The 16,823-nt window shown below is 54.8% G+C and overlaps 1 protein-coding gene across 1 annotated transcript in view; it reads left to right on the forward strand.

Moving 5' to 3' along the window:
• The first annotated feature begins 2,361 nt into the window (after positions 1 to 2,361).
• GPI (glucose-6-phosphate isomerase) overlaps positions 2,362 to 16,823 on the forward strand; it is a 24,408-nt gene continuing 9,946 nt past the window's right edge. The window contains exons 1-9 of the mRNA XM_032390449.1: positions 2,362 to 2,577; positions 3,627 to 3,717; positions 4,062 to 4,130; positions 5,454 to 5,573; positions 9,977 to 10,060; positions 10,190 to 10,336; positions 11,090 to 11,161; positions 11,664 to 11,708; positions 12,921 to 12,974. Coding sequence (XP_032246340.1) covers positions 2,456 to 2,577; positions 3,627 to 3,717; positions 4,062 to 4,130; positions 5,454 to 5,573; positions 9,977 to 10,060; positions 10,190 to 10,336; positions 11,090 to 11,161; positions 11,664 to 11,708; positions 12,921 to 12,974 — 804 coding nt within the window. The 5' untranslated portion in view covers positions 2,362 to 2,455. The remainder of the gene's footprint in view (positions 2,578 to 3,626; positions 3,718 to 4,061; positions 4,131 to 5,453; positions 5,574 to 9,976; positions 10,061 to 10,189; positions 10,337 to 11,089; positions 11,162 to 11,663; positions 11,709 to 12,920; positions 12,975 to 16,823) is intronic.

Genomic DNA, 16,823 nt, shown 5'->3' on the forward strand with positions numbered 1-16,823 from the left:
AACTCTGGGTGAGTAAGGGCCCATGTGGACAGGGCGGCTCCCTGTAAAGTCCTATTGACCACTCATTGCTTCAGTCTTCAGCCTTTCCCTATTTTCTTCCTGAATCTTTAGGACCTCTGGGCAGGATATTCCTGGGCAGGAAGGGAAAAGCCATTTGCAGAGGTCAGAGGGGGCAGTGACTCCATGGAGCTGGGAGGTGGCCGGGGTGGCAGCAGGACAGGGCTCAGTCCCAGATGGCTGGCCTCTCTAGGGGAAGCAGACAATGGAGAAGCTCAATTTGGGCGCCCAGTTCTTGGACCTCTGCTCCTCTGTGGCCATATATACATACTGTCTCATCCAGACTCTCACCGAGGCTCCTGACTTCATTTTTTTTTTTTTAAAGATTTTATTTATTTATTTGAGAGAGAGAGAATGAGAGACAGAGAGCATGAGAGGGAGGAGGGTCACAGGGAGAAGCAGACTCCCCGCTGAGCAGGGAGCCCGATGTGGGACTCGATCCCGGGACTCCAGGATCATGACCTGAGCCGAAGGCAGTCGCTTAACCAACTGAGCCACCCAGGCGCCCCGAGGCTCCTGACTTCAAATGCAATCTATCCACTGATGACTCTCAAGTTTTTCCTCCAGCTCGAAAGGTCTCTCCCCATACTCCAGTCAGAAATACCCAATTCGATATCTACACTTAGATTTCTAACAGATTTTGTGATCTCCCCCCCCCAAAAAGAACTTTCATCTCTCCGAGATGTGAGGACAATTCCATTTTTCCAGCGACTTGTGTTAAAAACTGGATGTTACCTTGACTGTTCTTTTTCTGTCTCTCAGTTCTTCACTCAGTGTGTCTAGATCACCATGCCCAACTCCTACTACCTTGACCCAGTCACCTTCTTCCCTGGCCTGCCTCTTATCTGTTTCCCTTACTTCCATTCCTGCTACACTGTGGGTCTGATCCTTTGTAAAGCTTGTCAAATGATGTCCTTCCACTGCTTGGAACCCTTCGATGGCTTCCTATCTCTCTCAGAAAACCAAAATTTTCACAAGGACTTACAAGGTTTTTTGTTTTTGTTTTTGTTTTTGTTTTTAAAGATTTTATTTATTTATTTGACAGAGAGAGACACAGTGAGAGAGGGAACACAAGCAGGGGGAGTGGGAGAGGGAGAAGCAGCCTTCCCCCTGAGCAGAGGGCCCGATGTGGGGCTCGATCCCAGGACCCTGGGATCATGACCTGAGCCGAAGGCAGATGCTTAACCGACTGAGCCACCCAGGCGCCCCCGAAGGCAGACTCTTGACTGACTGAGCCACCCAGGCAACCTGGATTTACAAGTTCTATGTGGTTTTGTTGCTTTCCTTCTCTCTGACCTCAATTTCTCTTTCCTTCATTCACCCCACTCCAGCCACACGTGCCTCCTTCTGCTTCTGAAACACCTGAGCATGTTCGCAGGGGAATTTTCCAGCTGTTCTTCCCTTTGCCTGAACACTTTCCCCCCAGACATCTAATTGGCTGACTTCCTCACCTTCTTCAGGCTTTTGCTCAAAAAGTCACCTCCACTAGTCATTTCCCTTGGCCATTCTATTCAAAATTGCAACCCTGGGGCACCTGGGTGGCTCCATGGGTTAAGCATCTGCCTTCCGTTCGGGTCATGATCCCAGGGTCCTGGGACCAAGCCCCACATTGGGCTCCCTGCTCAGCAGGGAGCCTGCTTCTCCCCCTCCCTCTGCCTCTCTCCCTTGCTCCTGCTCTCTCTCTCCCTCATGCTCTCTCTCTCAAATAAAATCTTAAAAAAAAAAAATTGCAGGGGCGCCTGGGTGGCTCAGTTGGTTAAGCGACTGCCTTCGGCTCAGGTCATGATCCTGGAGTCCCGGGATCGAGTCCCGCATCGGGCTCCCTGCTCAGCAGGGGGCCTGCTTCTCCCTCTGACCCTCCCCCCTCTCATGTGCTCTCTCTCTCCTCTCATCCTCTCTCAAATAAATAAATAAAATCTTTAAAAAAAAAAAAAAATTGCAATCCCAATTCCCATCACCCCTTCCAGCTTTCCTTTTGTCAGTAGCACCTACCAGCCTCTGACCCCCCCCCCATATATTTTATTTATCACTTTGTATCCTCAACACCTGGAGCACGACCTGGGATGTGGAAGGTGCTGAATGAATGAATGGACGAAGGAAGCTGGCCGGGGCATGGGGAGCTCGGCCTCTTTACCGCAGTCACTTCCAATCATAGGCTGGCCGACCAAGTGGCTGACCTGTCGCAGGGAGAGACAAGCTAAGGCCCAAGAGCTGCAGATGCTGCCAAGGTCGCCCCGAGGGCGCGGACAGCGGGGGGGCGGGCGGGGCGGGGCGGGGCGGACGCTGCGCCTGCGCCATAAAGGCCGCTGCGCGCACCCGGCCTCCGCTAGCTGCGCGCCGCCCACCCTCTCTTCCTCCTCCAAGCTCGTCCAAGCCCGTGTACCCCGCTGCTGTCGCCATGGCCGCGCTCACCCAGAATCCGCAGTTCCAGAAGCTGCAGAAGTGGTACCGCGAGCACGGCTCTGACCTCAACTTGCGTCGCCTTTTCGAGGGGGACAAGGAACGCTTCAGCCACTTCAGGTGCGCGCGCGGGGCCACAGGCGGGGCGCGGACGGGCGGGAGCTGGGTCCGGGCGCACGGGGTCAGGTGTGCAGGCCCGGGGTCGGCACGGCGCGGCCGGCGGTCCTCGGCGAGGGTCCTCGGCCGCCCCCGGCCACGGATCGGGGCCCAGGCCTCCGTTCGTCCTTGACGCCTCCTTGAAGGAGGTTCCTGGGGGGCTCGCGGGCTCGCCGGAGGTCTCGGCACCCGGGCTGCTTAGTCATGAGAAGCCGGCTCCTCCGCGGCTGCGTCTCTGCAGGGGCCTCTCTCTCCACCTCTTGTCGCCCCCCCCCCCCCCCGCCCTCCCAACCCCTGCCATTTGAGAAGGGACTCTTTCCGCAGTTGTGGGCAGGGGCCCTCGCTGACGCAGGAGGCGGGGTAAGGGCTGTCGCCTTCCCCCCGCTCCTGGCCCCGAGCGGGTGGGGACGTCCGCGGGGTGCGATCAGGCTGCGCAGGCCTGGGGGATTTGCAGGGAGCCGTGGGGGAAGGGTGGAGATGAGGGGGCATGATTTCTGCGAAAGAGGCTCGGTGTGGAGCCCCATGAACGACCAGGAAATGGAAGGAAGTCTGTTAGAGGAAATCTTGGGGGGGGGCAGGAATCTCGGGGTGCTCTGGTGACTGGTGCGGGTGTGTTGGGGAGGGGGCGTCTGTGGCTCCGGACTGGAAGTCCCCATGGCCAGCCCCGCCTTCTGAGTCCGTCCCTGAGAGAGTCGCAGCGTGGAGGCTCTAGGAGGGAATGGTCACTCCCCTGGCTAGGCAGGGGCTGTGCACCCAGCTGTTTGTCTTCGCTGGTTTAGCAGAGGAATGGCTCCTCAGGAGGGGTCTGCACCTCCCTTCTGCGAGGGTGCTCCCTTTCACTGTGCTGCCGCTGCTGGTGGGCAGGCAGGTGAGGGACACCACCATGGTGCTGGGCAGCTGAGGCTTGTTTGGGGTGTGGCTCGGGGGGATGTTTTTTTCTGGATGCAGTTCTGGTCAGAGAATAGGTAGGGGAGAACTGGGGTGTGGCCATTGGTTTCTGCCATCTTTTTCAGCTTGAACCTGAACACCAACCATGGGCATATTCTGGTGGATTACTCAAAGAACCTTGTGACCGAAACTGTGATGCAGATGCTGGTGGACCTGGTAATGTTCTGCTGTGGGGGGCTTGACCTGTGACCCACGGCTTGGCAAGCGAGCTGGGCTCCTGGGAGCCCCCGGGTCCTTGAGCAGCTTTATTTCCTTCTCTCGGTGGACCTCGGTCACTGCCTCTGTGCCAGTGTAGGGCTCTGAGCTCCTGCCCCCTGGCTCAGGTTCTGACCAGCATCCCAGGGGACCCAGGGCAGACCCTTTGCAGGTAGCGGGGGAGGGCAGCAGGCTGCAGCCATCTGTCAGCCCCATTGGGGGCTGCATCAAGCCCAGAGCTTGGTGGCCTGCGCTCTTGGTCGCCAGTGTGGATGGGCTCAAGCCTTAGCATCTTCTCTTCTCAGGCCAAATCCAGGGGTGTGGAGGCTGCCCGGGAGCGCATGTTCAGCGGCGAGAAGATCAACTTCACAGAGGTGAGCTGGCCTGTGGACGGCAGACGCTGCCTACCCTTCAGGGCCTCTTCCTTCCCTTTGGGGTTCATCTGACTGACAGCATCACACTGTGTCTTCATCTCTCCTCTTAAGCAATGTTTTTGCCTAACGAGGGGCATGAAAGCCTGTTTCCTAGGGTGGGTTGCAGGGCCGTGGGGTGCATCCTCCCCGGGACTGGCCGTCTCGATCTGGTGAGCGTGGAATGGCTCCCAGTGTCTACCTGGGGAGAGCACGTCTCAGGCTTGCAGGGAGATGCCTACTCAAGGCATGCTTAGAAAACTTACCTCGGGGCTATCTTTGCTGCATATTTTTTTAGTGAAAAGAGGAATCTTAGGACATAAGCTCCGCTTCCTCTGTGGTACGAGTCAGTAAGAAGCAGCGATAAGGCCAGGGCTTGGGGGCCCTGTTCCTGAATTGCTGTGGCAGCCTGGGGGCATAATAATCACTGGGTGCTCAGAGTCTCTTCCTCACAGGGTTAGCATTCTCTTTTTACACCCCAGGAAGCTGAGGTTCAGAGGGCAAATCACTTACCCGAGACATCTGTAAGAGACAGAGGTTTCAAACTCCACTTGTCTTGACGCTGGGCTAGGCTGAGGGAGGCTGCAGTCAAGGAGGGCTTCCTGGAGGAGTGCATTTTCCTATGGAATGGGGGACAGGAGTGAAGTTGGGCAGGGTGAGGGCAGAGTGGCATGAAGTTCTCCACCTCAGTGGGCCTCTCCTTGGTTTGGAGTCCAGCGACCATCCCTTTCCTGCCCACCTGGAGTCTTTAGATCTGTTTCCTTCAAGGGCTCCTCTCCCGGCTTCAGCTTGATGGGACTGTTGCTCTCACATGACAAGGCCAGCTTCTTGGCACCTGTCACAGGCCTACAGTTGCATTTGGTTTTTGGCAGTTAGCATGATGGGGCTGCTTGGCGAGGGCCGTTTGAGTTGCCTGCTTTGCTCCACATCCAGGGGGCTGGGCGTCCTTTTTAGAAGGGGCTGGCAAAAACACCGTGTGCTCTCATGGAGACAATGAGACCAACCTTAACGAACCCTGGTCCTCTGAAGCTGTTTATTGCTGTGTTGTCCCCATTCTCTGCCTTTGCTCACTCTGTTCCTCTGTCCCTGGCTTTTCATGCTCTGAACAGCTACGGGCCCTCTGGCCTTGTCCTGGGCTTCTCCAGGTCTCCCTCCCCTTGTGACTGTCAGTAGACCTCGGGGATGTGTGTCCAGTGGAGTGAGGGCCATGTTGCACCGGGCCCTCACCGCCCCAGCCGGGTGGCTGCCCTGGGGTGGGGGTCTTCACGCACTGACTGTCGTCCCCAGGATCGGGCGGTGCTGCACGTGGCCTTGCGGAACCGGGCAAACACACCCATTCTGGTAGATGGCAAGGATGTGATGCCAGAGGTCAACAGGGTCCTGGAGAAGATGAAGTCTTTCTGCCAGGTAGGCCGCTGCTGCGCTGGACGTGCCTTTGGCCATGCGTGTGCGCGTGGGTCTGGGAATCTGGGGGCCTTGCTTGGAGAGGACCCACGGCCTCACTGCAGCCTGAGGTGGAGGCGGTCTGCGGGATCACCCCGTGTTCTGAGGGAATTTCCCTGCCCCTGTGGTGAGGGAACCTACCAAAAAGAAAAGCGAGGCCTCTGAGGGGTGGGATAGTAGGGGAGAGACTTGCCTTTTCTAATCTCTTTAGCGATATGCCTTCCTTTTCTAGGCTGGAACTAGATAAAATCAGTGTGTTAACATTTGCTTGGCCGTACCCCCAGCCAACTCTCCAGAAGCCGCATTTATGGGGTTTCCTGTGAGATCTTCTGGAAGCTTCCTGTGCGTGTGCTATGTATGTGTACATCTGTGTCCTCCTCTTTGAAACACGTGTGCACATGTATTCACACACACGGGTTCATTTTTACCTACTCTTCTGCAGCCTATTTGTACTTACAAATAAGTAAGAAATGTCTCTGGGTCCGTGTTGATGCTCATAACCGTGCCCCTTTTTCCTGTTGGGGGGTGGTGGTGTAGGGATTGCCTCAGAGACCAGCTAGCGATTTCCCCATGTCAACCACTGTTACCTCAGTGTCTATCCCAGGGGTGATTCTGCAAGGGTTAGGGGCCATCCTCAAGCCTGGGGTGCGGGGGTCATGTGTGTGCGTGTGCACATTGTACGTATGGGCTGTGCACGCTCTGGGAGTGATAATCTGGGCTCTAGGCCGCTTGTCCCTGGAACCAGCGGCCCCTGCCGGTGGCTGGTCCAAGTCTGGTTGCTTTGGCTCAGAGCCACTTCAGACCTCAGATGGCAGCAGTGATCTGGCCATCAATCCTGGAGGCCTGATAGCCAAGTGAGTGGGACTCCTGCGGGTGAGGACGGGTTGGCAGCCTGCTGGGAATCTGGATTCCAGAATGTCCCTTAACGCCGGTCAGCACCCGTGTGCCGGGTGTAGGGAAGGGCCTTCCCCGCCATCGGTGGCGAGTGGTGGAGCTGACGTGCGTCAGAAGCTCATCGAATGTGTGCGTGCTCAGGTCGGCTGTGTGGAGAGCGTGGTCCTGGCTGTCTGGGACACTATTTCCAGGAAAGCCCGCCCTTACGGCTGGCTGCAAGATACCTGACTCAGGCGAATGGGGTATTTATAGTTCAAAAAATGCTACTGAGTGGCAGCAGTTACACGTAAGGAACACTCCCCAGTGGCTGTGCTCTTAGAAGTTCGCCAAGGTTGGGTTGAGGATGTTCACCATGATCTTGTCTATAGTGGTAGAAATCAAAAACAGCCTGAGCTTGGGGCGCCTGGCGGGCTCATTCGGTGGAGCATGTGACTCTTGATCTCGGGCGTGAGTTCGAGCCCCACGTCGGGTGTAGACATGGCTTAAACATAAAATCTTTTAAAAAATTTTAATTTAAAAATTAAACAAGGGGCGCCTGGGTGGCTCAGTTGGTTGGGCGACTGCCTTCGGCTCAGGTCATGATCCTGGAGTCCCGGGATCGAGTCCCGCATCGGGCTCCCTGCTTGGCGGGGAGTCTGCTTCTCCCTCTGACCCTCCCCACTCTCATGTGCTCTCTCTCATTCTCTCTCTCTCAAATAAATAAATGAAATCTTTAAAAAAAAAAAAAAAAAAATTAAACAAACGGGCGCCTGGGTGGCTCAGTCGGTTAAGCGTCTGCCTTCAGCTCAGGTCATGATCCCAGGGTCCTGGGATCGAGCCCCGTGTCGGGCTCCCTGCCCAGCGGGGAGCCTCCTTCTCCCTCTCCCTCTGCCTGCCGCTCCCCCTGCTTGTGCATGTGCTCTCTCTCTCTCTGTCAAATAAATAAATAAAATTAAAAAATAAAATAAAATAAAAATTAAACACGCAACCAGAGCCCATTTATCAGAGGACTAATTAGTGACGTCAGCGTATGTTCACACGGTGTGGTCCCAGGCACCAGCAGATATGAGGCAGCTGTGGTTACATTGAGCTGCCACACCGTGCAGGATGTGCTATGAAGTTCAAAGTGGAAGTTGCCGAACGGGCACGTGTTGTAAAACGCCATCCGGTCAGATAAAGGGTGTGTGTGATCCTATTTTTTTTTTTTTAAGTTTTTTTTTTTTTTATTTGACAGAGAGAGACACAGCGAGAGAGGGAACACAAGCAGGGGGAGTGGGAGAGGGAGAAGCAGGCTTCCCACTGAGCAGGGAGCCTGATGCGGGGCTCGATCCCGGGACCCTGGGATCGTGACCTGAGCCGAAGGCAGACGCTTAACGACTGAGCCACCCGGGCGCCCTGGGTGTGTGTAATCCTATTAAAGACCTACAATTTTCTTCTCTGGGATGCTTTAATGTACCGAAACTTTAATGGTGAGGTTAAGGGTTGAGAAGCTGAGCAACTTTATTTCTGTATTGATGGAAAATTTCCCATGGCAATTGATTGCCGTATATAAAAAAAAAACAAAAACAAACAAAAAACGTTGCTGGCTGTTACTGGTTTTGGGAAAGATCTATTTACTAGTTTTCTATTGATGGTTCCAAAACTTAGCGTCTGTCAACAAAAGTCAGCATTCCTGTGGATCAGGATTGGCCGTGGCTGTGCAGGCTGGTTTTGGTCTCCTAAGGTTGTAGACAAGATGTTGGCCAAGGTTAGCTCTCCCCTGAAGGCTTGATGGATGGAGCCTGGAGTATCCGCTTCCAAGATGACTCGCTAGCAGTTAGTGCTGGCTTTTGGGAGGCTTTAGTTCCTTACCTTGTGGACCTCTCTAGAGGCTGAGTGTCCTCATCACAAGACAGCTGATTTCCCCAAATGAGGGATCCAAGAGAGCTTAGCAAGGCAGAGTGCCTCAAGGTCCTTTATTACCTTGAAGTAGCATCAGAAATTACATCTGTCATTTCTGTAATACCCTGTGGGTTGTACAGGTCACCTCTGATCAAAGTAGGAGGGGACAGCACAAGGACATGAATGCAATGCCAAGAGGTGAGGACCATTGGGAACCATCTTGGAAGTTGGCTACATAGCCTGCCTTCAGGCTCCCAGTGATTCATGTTCCTTCCACATGGAGAATACCCTCCTCACCTTCTCCTAAGGCCATATCCCATTACAGTGTCAGCCAGGAGTCAAGAGCCTCATCATGTAAATTAGGTACAAACATAGTAGTTCCTGCATTTCTTTTATTTTTATTTTTTTATTTTTTTAAGATTTTATTTATTTATTTGACAGAGAGAGAGACAGTGAGAGAGAGAACACAAGCAGGGGAGTGGGAGAGGGAGAAGCAGGCTTCCCTCGAGCAGGGAGCCCGATGCGGGCCTTGATCCCAGGACCCTGGGATCATGACCCGAGCCAAAGGCAGACGCTTAATGACTGAGCCACCCAGGTGCCCCAGAAGCCTTATCTTTGACCAAAATGTTTTCTGTGTTACCACTTTAGGTCTTTCGGAGGTCCAAGCAAGGGAAGGTCTTACAGCTACATCCTCTGCTTCCTCTTCATACTTTGCTTTTTGTTACAGCTTCCTGCGTTTGATCTTTGCCAAGGAGCCATCTCTTAATTTTAGCATCTCTTGTTGCCTAAAGAAGCTGGGAATTTCTAAACCCAACAATTCTGGCTTTTTTTTTTTTTTTTAAGATTTTTTTATTTATTTGAGAGAGAGCGCGCAAGTTGGGGGGAGGGGCAGAGGGAGAAGCAGACTCCCCGCTGAGCAGGGGAGGGAGCATGAGAGGGAGGAGAAGCGAGGGAGAGAGAAAAGCAGACTCCCCACTGAATGCAAAGCTGGAAGCGGGGCTCAATCCCAGGATCCTGGGATCATGACCTGAGCTAAAGACAGACGCTTAACCGACTGAGCTGCCTAGGCGTCCCCCTGGCTTTTTTTGTTTGTTTGCTTGAAAGTTCTTCCTTTATTTCTCTTTTCTCGCATTTTATTGTAAGCACCAGGAAGCCAGGCGGTTCCTTTAACACGACTAACGGGTTACTGTATCCCAGTGGGTGCAGAGGTTGGCCTTATTCAGCTTGGGGGTGCTATAAGGAGGGGAAAATATGCCAGGAGACAGGAATCGGTGGGGTCCACGTAGGGGCTGGTTGCATGTCTGATAGCCCTGTCCCTGGCACAGACCAGTCCCAGGAGTTGGCCTTTCACCTTTCTCGGTCTCTTATACCTTAGGTTCTGCTGAGAGTTTGCCTTTGTTTTGCGAATTCTGAGAGGTGGGGCTGTCCCCCACTTTGCTAATGATGAAATGGGGTCTAGCTGGGGGTGAGTATGGCAGGGAGCTGCCGGTGTGGTCTCAGGAAGCCCCTGCAAACACCTGGACGTTGGACCTGAGGTGCGAGGGTGCTTTTGAGCAGCGGTTTATTCTGGGGGCTTTGGGCTGAACGCATCCCCCCCTCCCACTCTGTTTCAGCGAGTCCGGAGCGGTGACTGGAAGGGGTACTCGGGCAAGCCCATCACGGACGTCATTAACATCGGCATTGGCGGCTCTGACCTGGTGAGGAGGACTCCCTGGGGGTGGGGTGAGGGGGCCCACCCAGAGCCTTGGTTTTTCCAGGGTGAGACCTGGCTTCCCCATCTCTGTGGGCCCTGGAATCTTGTTTTCTGATGCGGCGGTTCCCCATAGGGACCCCTCATGGTGACTGAAGCCCTTAAGCCGTACTCTTCAGGAGGTCCCCGGGTTTGTTTTGTCTCCAACATCGATGGGACCCACATCGCCAAAACTCTGGCCACTCTGAACCCTGAGTCGTCCCTGTTCATCATTGCCTCCAAGGTATGGGCCTTGGTCCTGGCCTGGCTCCCCAGCCCTGGGGGGGGGCGGTGCTGGGTGGATGCTTTGCCACTATCCCCGGGCTCACTGTACTTTGTGGATCGGGTCAGCCCTGCTGCCCTCAGACTGTTCTTGGCAGGTGGCAAACACAGTTTCCTGATGGAAGCCTAAACTAGTCAGTTAGAACCTTCATTTTAAGACCACATCCATTTGCTTTCTGGGATCTGTGCCCAGCCTGGGACTGTTCTTGTCTTTCTGAAACCTCTGTGCTTAATGTCTGCTCCTTTCTGATTGCAGAGCCATGCCCAGATAACATAAGGGTTTTGTTTGTTGTCATTTACGCCCTGTTTACTCACATCGATGCACATAAAATATTAAGAATTCCATCTGAATTCTGAGATCACAGCCTAGCCTGGGCTGAAGGGAGCCCCAGGTGTGGCCACAGCCCCTTTCCTGGCAGATGCTCTGGCCTTTGACCTGTGGTGGAGGAATGGGCTGCGGGTGGGGGTTGTGGCTTTTACTAGGATTCCTGTTCCTCTGCTTGTGAAGTCCTGGAATCCCAGGATGGTGGTACTACCCCTTCCAGGCCCGTGCCCAGACACAGCCACTCACTGTGGCTTTGTGGACAGGTGGGTGGAGGTTATGTGGGGTGACTGTCACTGCTCGTGGGCACCCCCATGGCCTCTGCCACTGGGCCCTGGCTCTAGGCCACACTGAGCCCGAGCTGGGACCGACTGCTGTACCTTCTGGCTGCAGACCTTTACCACCCAGGAGACCATCACGAATGCGGAGACGGCGAAGGAGTGGTTTCTCCAGTCGGCCAAGGACGTGAGTGCTGGGGTGGGTGGTGGGCAGTGCGTGTGCTGGGAAGGGCAGGGTGGGCCGGCCCATCCACCTGAGTGGCCAAGCTAATGCTGTCGCCCTGTTTCTCCCAAAGTTGACAGCAGGAGGCAGCCTCTCTTGGTGCCTGCTTTTTCGTTTAGGCATTTGGCTTTGCCAGTCCCAGACATGTCAGATGTGCCAGAACCCGCTCAAATTAGCTGAAGGCACTTCAAGGTCCCTTGGCCTGGGAGGATCCTCTCTACCCCCCTGCCACACCCACTTTACAGGGGAGGGAACCTGGGCCTTGTGTGCCTGGGATGGGTAGGATGGGCCTCTGACTCTTCTGTCCTCTTGACCTTGACATGGGGCTCCTCTAATAGCCTCAGAGCCAAGGACTGGGAATAATCAGTCCCACCCAGGGCCTCGGTTTCTCCAGAGATGGGAGGCTCACTACCCTCGGGTGGCCCCCCGGGATGGGTTTGGTGTAACCTGGCTCTGTCTCTTGTAGCCTTCTGCAGTTGCGAAGCACTTTGTTGCCCTGTCTACCAACACGGTAAGTGCCCACGTGGGCTCCCAGACATCCTGGTCACGTCAAGGTCGTGGCCTATCAGAATATTCAAGTCGAGTTGTGGTTCGCAGGCCTAGGGATCTTGGCTCGGCTGATGGGATAGAAGGGTCGGTTGCCTGTGAGGGATGTGAGCTGCAAACCATCCCTTTTGCATCCTCCCATCAAATCTCTGTAGCTCCAAAGAGGGATCCGGTTGGCTGCGTACACCTCCCAGGCCTGACTGATGTCCAGAACACACATATCCACACACATGACCTCCTTTGGCCTCTACCTGCCTGCCCCTGGCCTCTCCCCACATGGGATGTGTGGGGTAGGGGTGGAGGTGCATCCCATTTCTTACATAAGGAGGTTAAGCCCCACTGAAGGATTTTTTGCCCGGTGACTGCATGAGTCAGTGGAGCTGGGAGGAGAACGCGGTCCCCTGCCTGCTATTTGTCCCGGTCTGCCTGGCCTGAGGCTGTGTGAGGTGTGGGGTGGGGTTGTGGGGCTGGGCGGAGCTGTGTGCCCGGGGTAACAAACCAGGTGAGCACTTGCTGTGTGGTGGGCTTTGTACGGGGCTGTGTCAGAACTGGAACCACTCTCAGGTTGTCCTGACCACTCCCTCCCCCCTTCTCTGCCCCTCTTGTCCAACCCCCACCCCTGCCTCCAGTGCTGACCTGCCCAGGGAGGGGAGACAGGAGGACATATTAAGGCGTCTTCTTAGGGACGGCATAAGGGGTCGCTGACCCTGTCTGCCCAGGGGACAGGGCACCCGCGGGGTAGGACTGGTTATCTCCTGAAGGCTTCCTGGGGCAGAGTCCCCATCTCTGCTATTGGAAGGGCTGGACAGGTGTCCTGGCTGGGTGACAGCTGGCCTGGGAGGTGGCCCCCGCTCTGCTCGGGCTCCAGCCTTGGGCTCAGTTTCCCACATGACCTGCATGGGTCAGTGTCTGTACCCCGACAGGTCCAGGTGGTGGCTCTCGCAGGGCAGTGTGAGGGGCTTCACAGGCACCAGGCCGCGGGTGTTGCTGGATGGGAGCTGGCCTTGTGTCCAGTTCTGGGGGTGGCCGCTGCCGGTTCCTGCCCCAGACTGACAGGCCGCTCCAGCCCCACCCCGTCCGTCCGCAGCGTGGACAGCGTGACACCTGGCACCCTGGAGCTCCTGTTCTCATCCAGCTAACGTAGGTTTTTTCCTTTTCTCCCTTTGCCCCTTTTTAGACCAAAGTGAAGGAGTTTGGGATTGACCCTCAAAACATGTTCGAGTTCTGGGATGTAAGTAAAGGCACTTCCCTGCGCTGGGTGAATTATGTGTCCTGGGTCAAGGCATGACTGCCGTGCCACAGATGAGGGGCCTGTGAGGTCAGGTCAACCTTTATTGAGCACCTGCTGCATGCCTGGCTTTGGGAAGGGCTGAGAGGCCCTCAGGGAGGCTTGTGGGGCAGGACCAGCCCCGTCGGGAGGAGGGTTCCACTTCCAGCAGGGCGAGCTGAGCTTGCAGGGCCAGGCCAACACTCCCCGGGGTGTCTGCCAGCAGCACCCCCGGGGGGGTAACTGGAGCCACCCCTCCCCCCTTCTCACAACTGAGCTTGTGAGTTATTCTCAGTGATGGCCTTTCTCCGAACTTTTAGCCGCAGTCTCTAAAGGCCACAGGGCAGGGTGAGGCAGGAGGTGTGACTGGGCAGGCCCGGTCAGGAGGTGCGGGAACAGCTGCAAGGTGGCAGAGAGGTGGCGCCAGGCCTGGGGCCTGCCTGGGGCCTTGTCAGGCAGCTTGCAGAGCAAACCGCGCCTGAGAGGCCGAGCTGGGGCCAGTCTAGCGGCGGGGGGTCGTCACAGACTCATCTCTGCAACAGCCACGGCTGGTGTCAGGCAGCGAGTGGGACCTTGCCTTGCGGCTGGCCCTGGGAGAGGGGCTCCGGCTGTGGGATGCAGGGTGCAGTGTGGGTGCTGGGAATGCAGGGGGCGCTCTTCTAACACATGACTGGGGCAGGCGCACCAGGGAGGCCACTGTCCAGTTGGGGGTTTTCCCACTGGGGCTGTTTCCAGGCCTTTAGACGGAAAGCTCTTTGCTTGGTGGCAGCATCCACAGATGGAATCTCCTTTGAAAACTCTAAAGGCCTTGGAGTCTGGGAGAACATTAAGCCCTAAATGTTCTGAGGCAACTGTTGTGTGTAATGAGTTAACTTCTTTCTAGAATGGGACTAATTATGTACCATCCTTGGAAGAATCGAGAAGTCACTCAAATCACTTTCTGCATCCTGTGGCTCAGATGAGGAACCCCGGTCGAGAGAGATCGGGCAGCTTCTGACAAATGTTGCATGTCTGATAAAGTAGGGGAGGCACCTGCTACCTCTTCTCTGGGATCTGGAGCCTCAACAGGTGGTGGTCAGGAACAAGAGGGTCTCGTGCTAGCCAAAACCCTGTGTGGGGTTTTCTCACTGCCCATAACTGCCCAGCATATAGAGGTGATGGGGAAGGGGGCGGCTTAGGGCGAGGCCCAGGCCTCTCAGGTAAGGCCTGGGAATGACAGTTGGGCACATGAATGTGGGGCTGGGGCTGGATAGTGAGGCCTGAGTGGCCGAGGTGGGCACAATGAAGGCCTCCTGGGCCAGGCCAGACAAACTACATACACAGTGGCTGGAAGAGGGTCCTGCCCGGGTCGCTAAGTATGTATATTGTTTCGAATCAAGAAGGTGACATCTGAGGAGCCTGGGACAGGTGAAATTTCTGGAGCTAGTATCTCTTAGGCGAGACGGAGGGTCAGGACAGACATAGGGATATTGTGCTGGCTCTGAGGTAAGATCAGAAGAGGCCAGTCTGGTAGGGGGACATACAAGTGGTGAGGCCTGGTTAGTTAGAGTCAGTCATGGGGTAGCTTCATGTCAGGATCAGGCAGTAATAATAATTTAGTAGTAAATTATGGGGTTTCTCAGGGCTCAGCCAGAGTTAGCACACATTGGAGAGCTGACTTTGGCTGGTGGGGTCTGAAGAGGAGCCAGGATAGGTACAGGTGAGTTCCGAGGAGCCAGGACAGGGAAAGGTACTGATGAGGTCTGTGAATTCCGGAGGACACAGGTATTTCGAGATGGTTCTATCACATAAGGTCTGAGGAGCCAGAGTCACATACAGGTACTTTAACCTGGATCTGTGAGTTGAAGTCCCTGGCATGGGACGGGTGTATACACTGGGGTCTGTCCAACTGGTTCTGCAAAGTGAGTGTCAGGTAATGGGTGTCTGATTATTTAAATGAGGTGATTAAAACTCAGAATTAGGCAAACCTAGATAGTCCCCCGAGTCATGTCAGCTACCTGGCTCTTGGCATCCTGACCAGGTGTGATAAGCAGAGTTCAGGGATTGCAGAGGCCTTTGAGGACCTACAACCAGCCCAAGGTTCTGGCACTGGGTTCTGGCTGGGGTGGGACTCAAGGGGCCCAGATGAGTAAAAGGTAGGAATACACTGAGTTATAAAAGGTAAGGATTGGGGAGTTGGGGGCACGTGAAGAACAGACAGGAGCTACATTGGTAAGGTGTAGTCCGAGAGGCTTGTGGTAGATAAAGACCTAGAGAACCACGTCTACAGGGTGAGTTGTCTGAGGCCCAAGTCTCTCAGGCACCAAGGGGCTCTCACCAGTTTTCCCTCAGGCTGAGGTAAGCAGCCAGGAGCAGTCTGGTCTGAGGGAGGTGTCCGTTCAAGTTAGGTTGGTACAGTGGAGTCTCCTGGGGAGGGGGGGGCGCGGGTGCTGCAGAACCTCATCCGTCTGAGGTCACAGGAGCTGGAATCAGACAAGGTCTATATAACTAGGTTTCTTAGGGAGGCCTGAGGAGCCAAGATGAGGTACGTATAGGTAGAAATGGGTTGCTCAGGTAAGGACACTGGAGCCGAAGAAGGGCAGACATAGCTGAGTCTGACAAGTGAGGACTAGAAATCCATGATTGGGTCCAGGTGAGAACTGTGCCCTCAGGTGATATCTAGCGGTTCTGGTGATGCATAGGTTGATGATCCTGGACGTGGTCCTGGGTCCTCTGGGGAAAGACAAAAGCTAGAGTCAGGCAGAGGGATGGGGAACTGCATGCATCCGGAAGGTGTATGAGTTCTGGGTCTAGCTCAGGTATGTAGAACAGGTTTGTCAGGTGGGGCTTGAGAGGGGAGGTGAGATTCAGGTTTGTACTTTTGGATCTAGAATAGGTAAGGTCTGAATTGCTGAGGTCGGGCCCTGGTTTGTATTCTGAACCTGAGGAGTTGGGGCCAAGCGTAGGTGGGTAGAGCTGAGTTTTTCAGGTAACATCTGTGAAACCAAGGGTGAGCAGAGGTAGGTCGACCTGAAGAACCATGGTTAGGTTCACTTAATTCTGTTTCGCCATTGAGTTTAGGTATAGGTAGGTAGACCAGATCTGTCAGGTAAGGCCTAAGGAGGCCGTGTAAGGTTTATCTAGAAAGAACGCTATCTCTTAGATGATCTCTGAGGTAATGAAGTGACATCAGGAGGGTAGGGCTTGGTCTCTCAGGTGAGAGCTCAGGAGCCAGGATTGAGTGCAAGTGCCTAGATCTGGATCTCCTAGGTTAAGGTCAAGGTAGGCAGACAGAATTGCACCTGTAGCTCTGCCTATCTTGTAGAGCTGTCTTGCAAGGCTGACGAGTTGTGGTCAGGTACAGATATGTGGAATTGAGTTTCTCAGGTAAGGTCTACGGAGTCTGTATGTGGCACGGGTTTGTATCCTTGGTACTGTCCATATGAGTTAAGCACAGGTGCGTACAGCAGGGTTTGTCAGGTAAGCTCTATGCCAAGATCAGGGCAGGTTCATACCTTGGCTTGTCCAGTGAGATCTAAAAAGTCACAGTTGAGTCCAGGTAAGAGCCGAATCTCTTAGATGTAAGCAACTGAGAGGAGGTACAGGTAAGCAGAGCTAGCCCACTACATAGTGTCAGGAGCCACGAGCAAGCACAGGTAGGTAGATCTGGCCTGGCAGGTGAGGTCTAAGGACCCAGGATCCAGCACAGGTAGGCAGAACTGGCCTACCAGGTGAGGTCTGAGGAACCAGGATCAAGCACAGGCAGGTAGAACTGGCCCGCCAGGTAAGGTCTGAAGAACCAAGGTCAAGCACAGGTAGGTAGAACTGGCCCAC

This window comes from Phoca vitulina, unplaced genomic scaffold (genome assembly GCF_004348235.1).
Source record: "Phoca vitulina isolate PV1807 unplaced genomic scaffold, GSC_HSeal_1.0 scaffold58, whole genome shotgun sequence".
Taxonomy (NCBI): domain Eukaryota; kingdom Metazoa; phylum Chordata; class Mammalia; order Carnivora; family Phocidae; genus Phoca; species Phoca vitulina.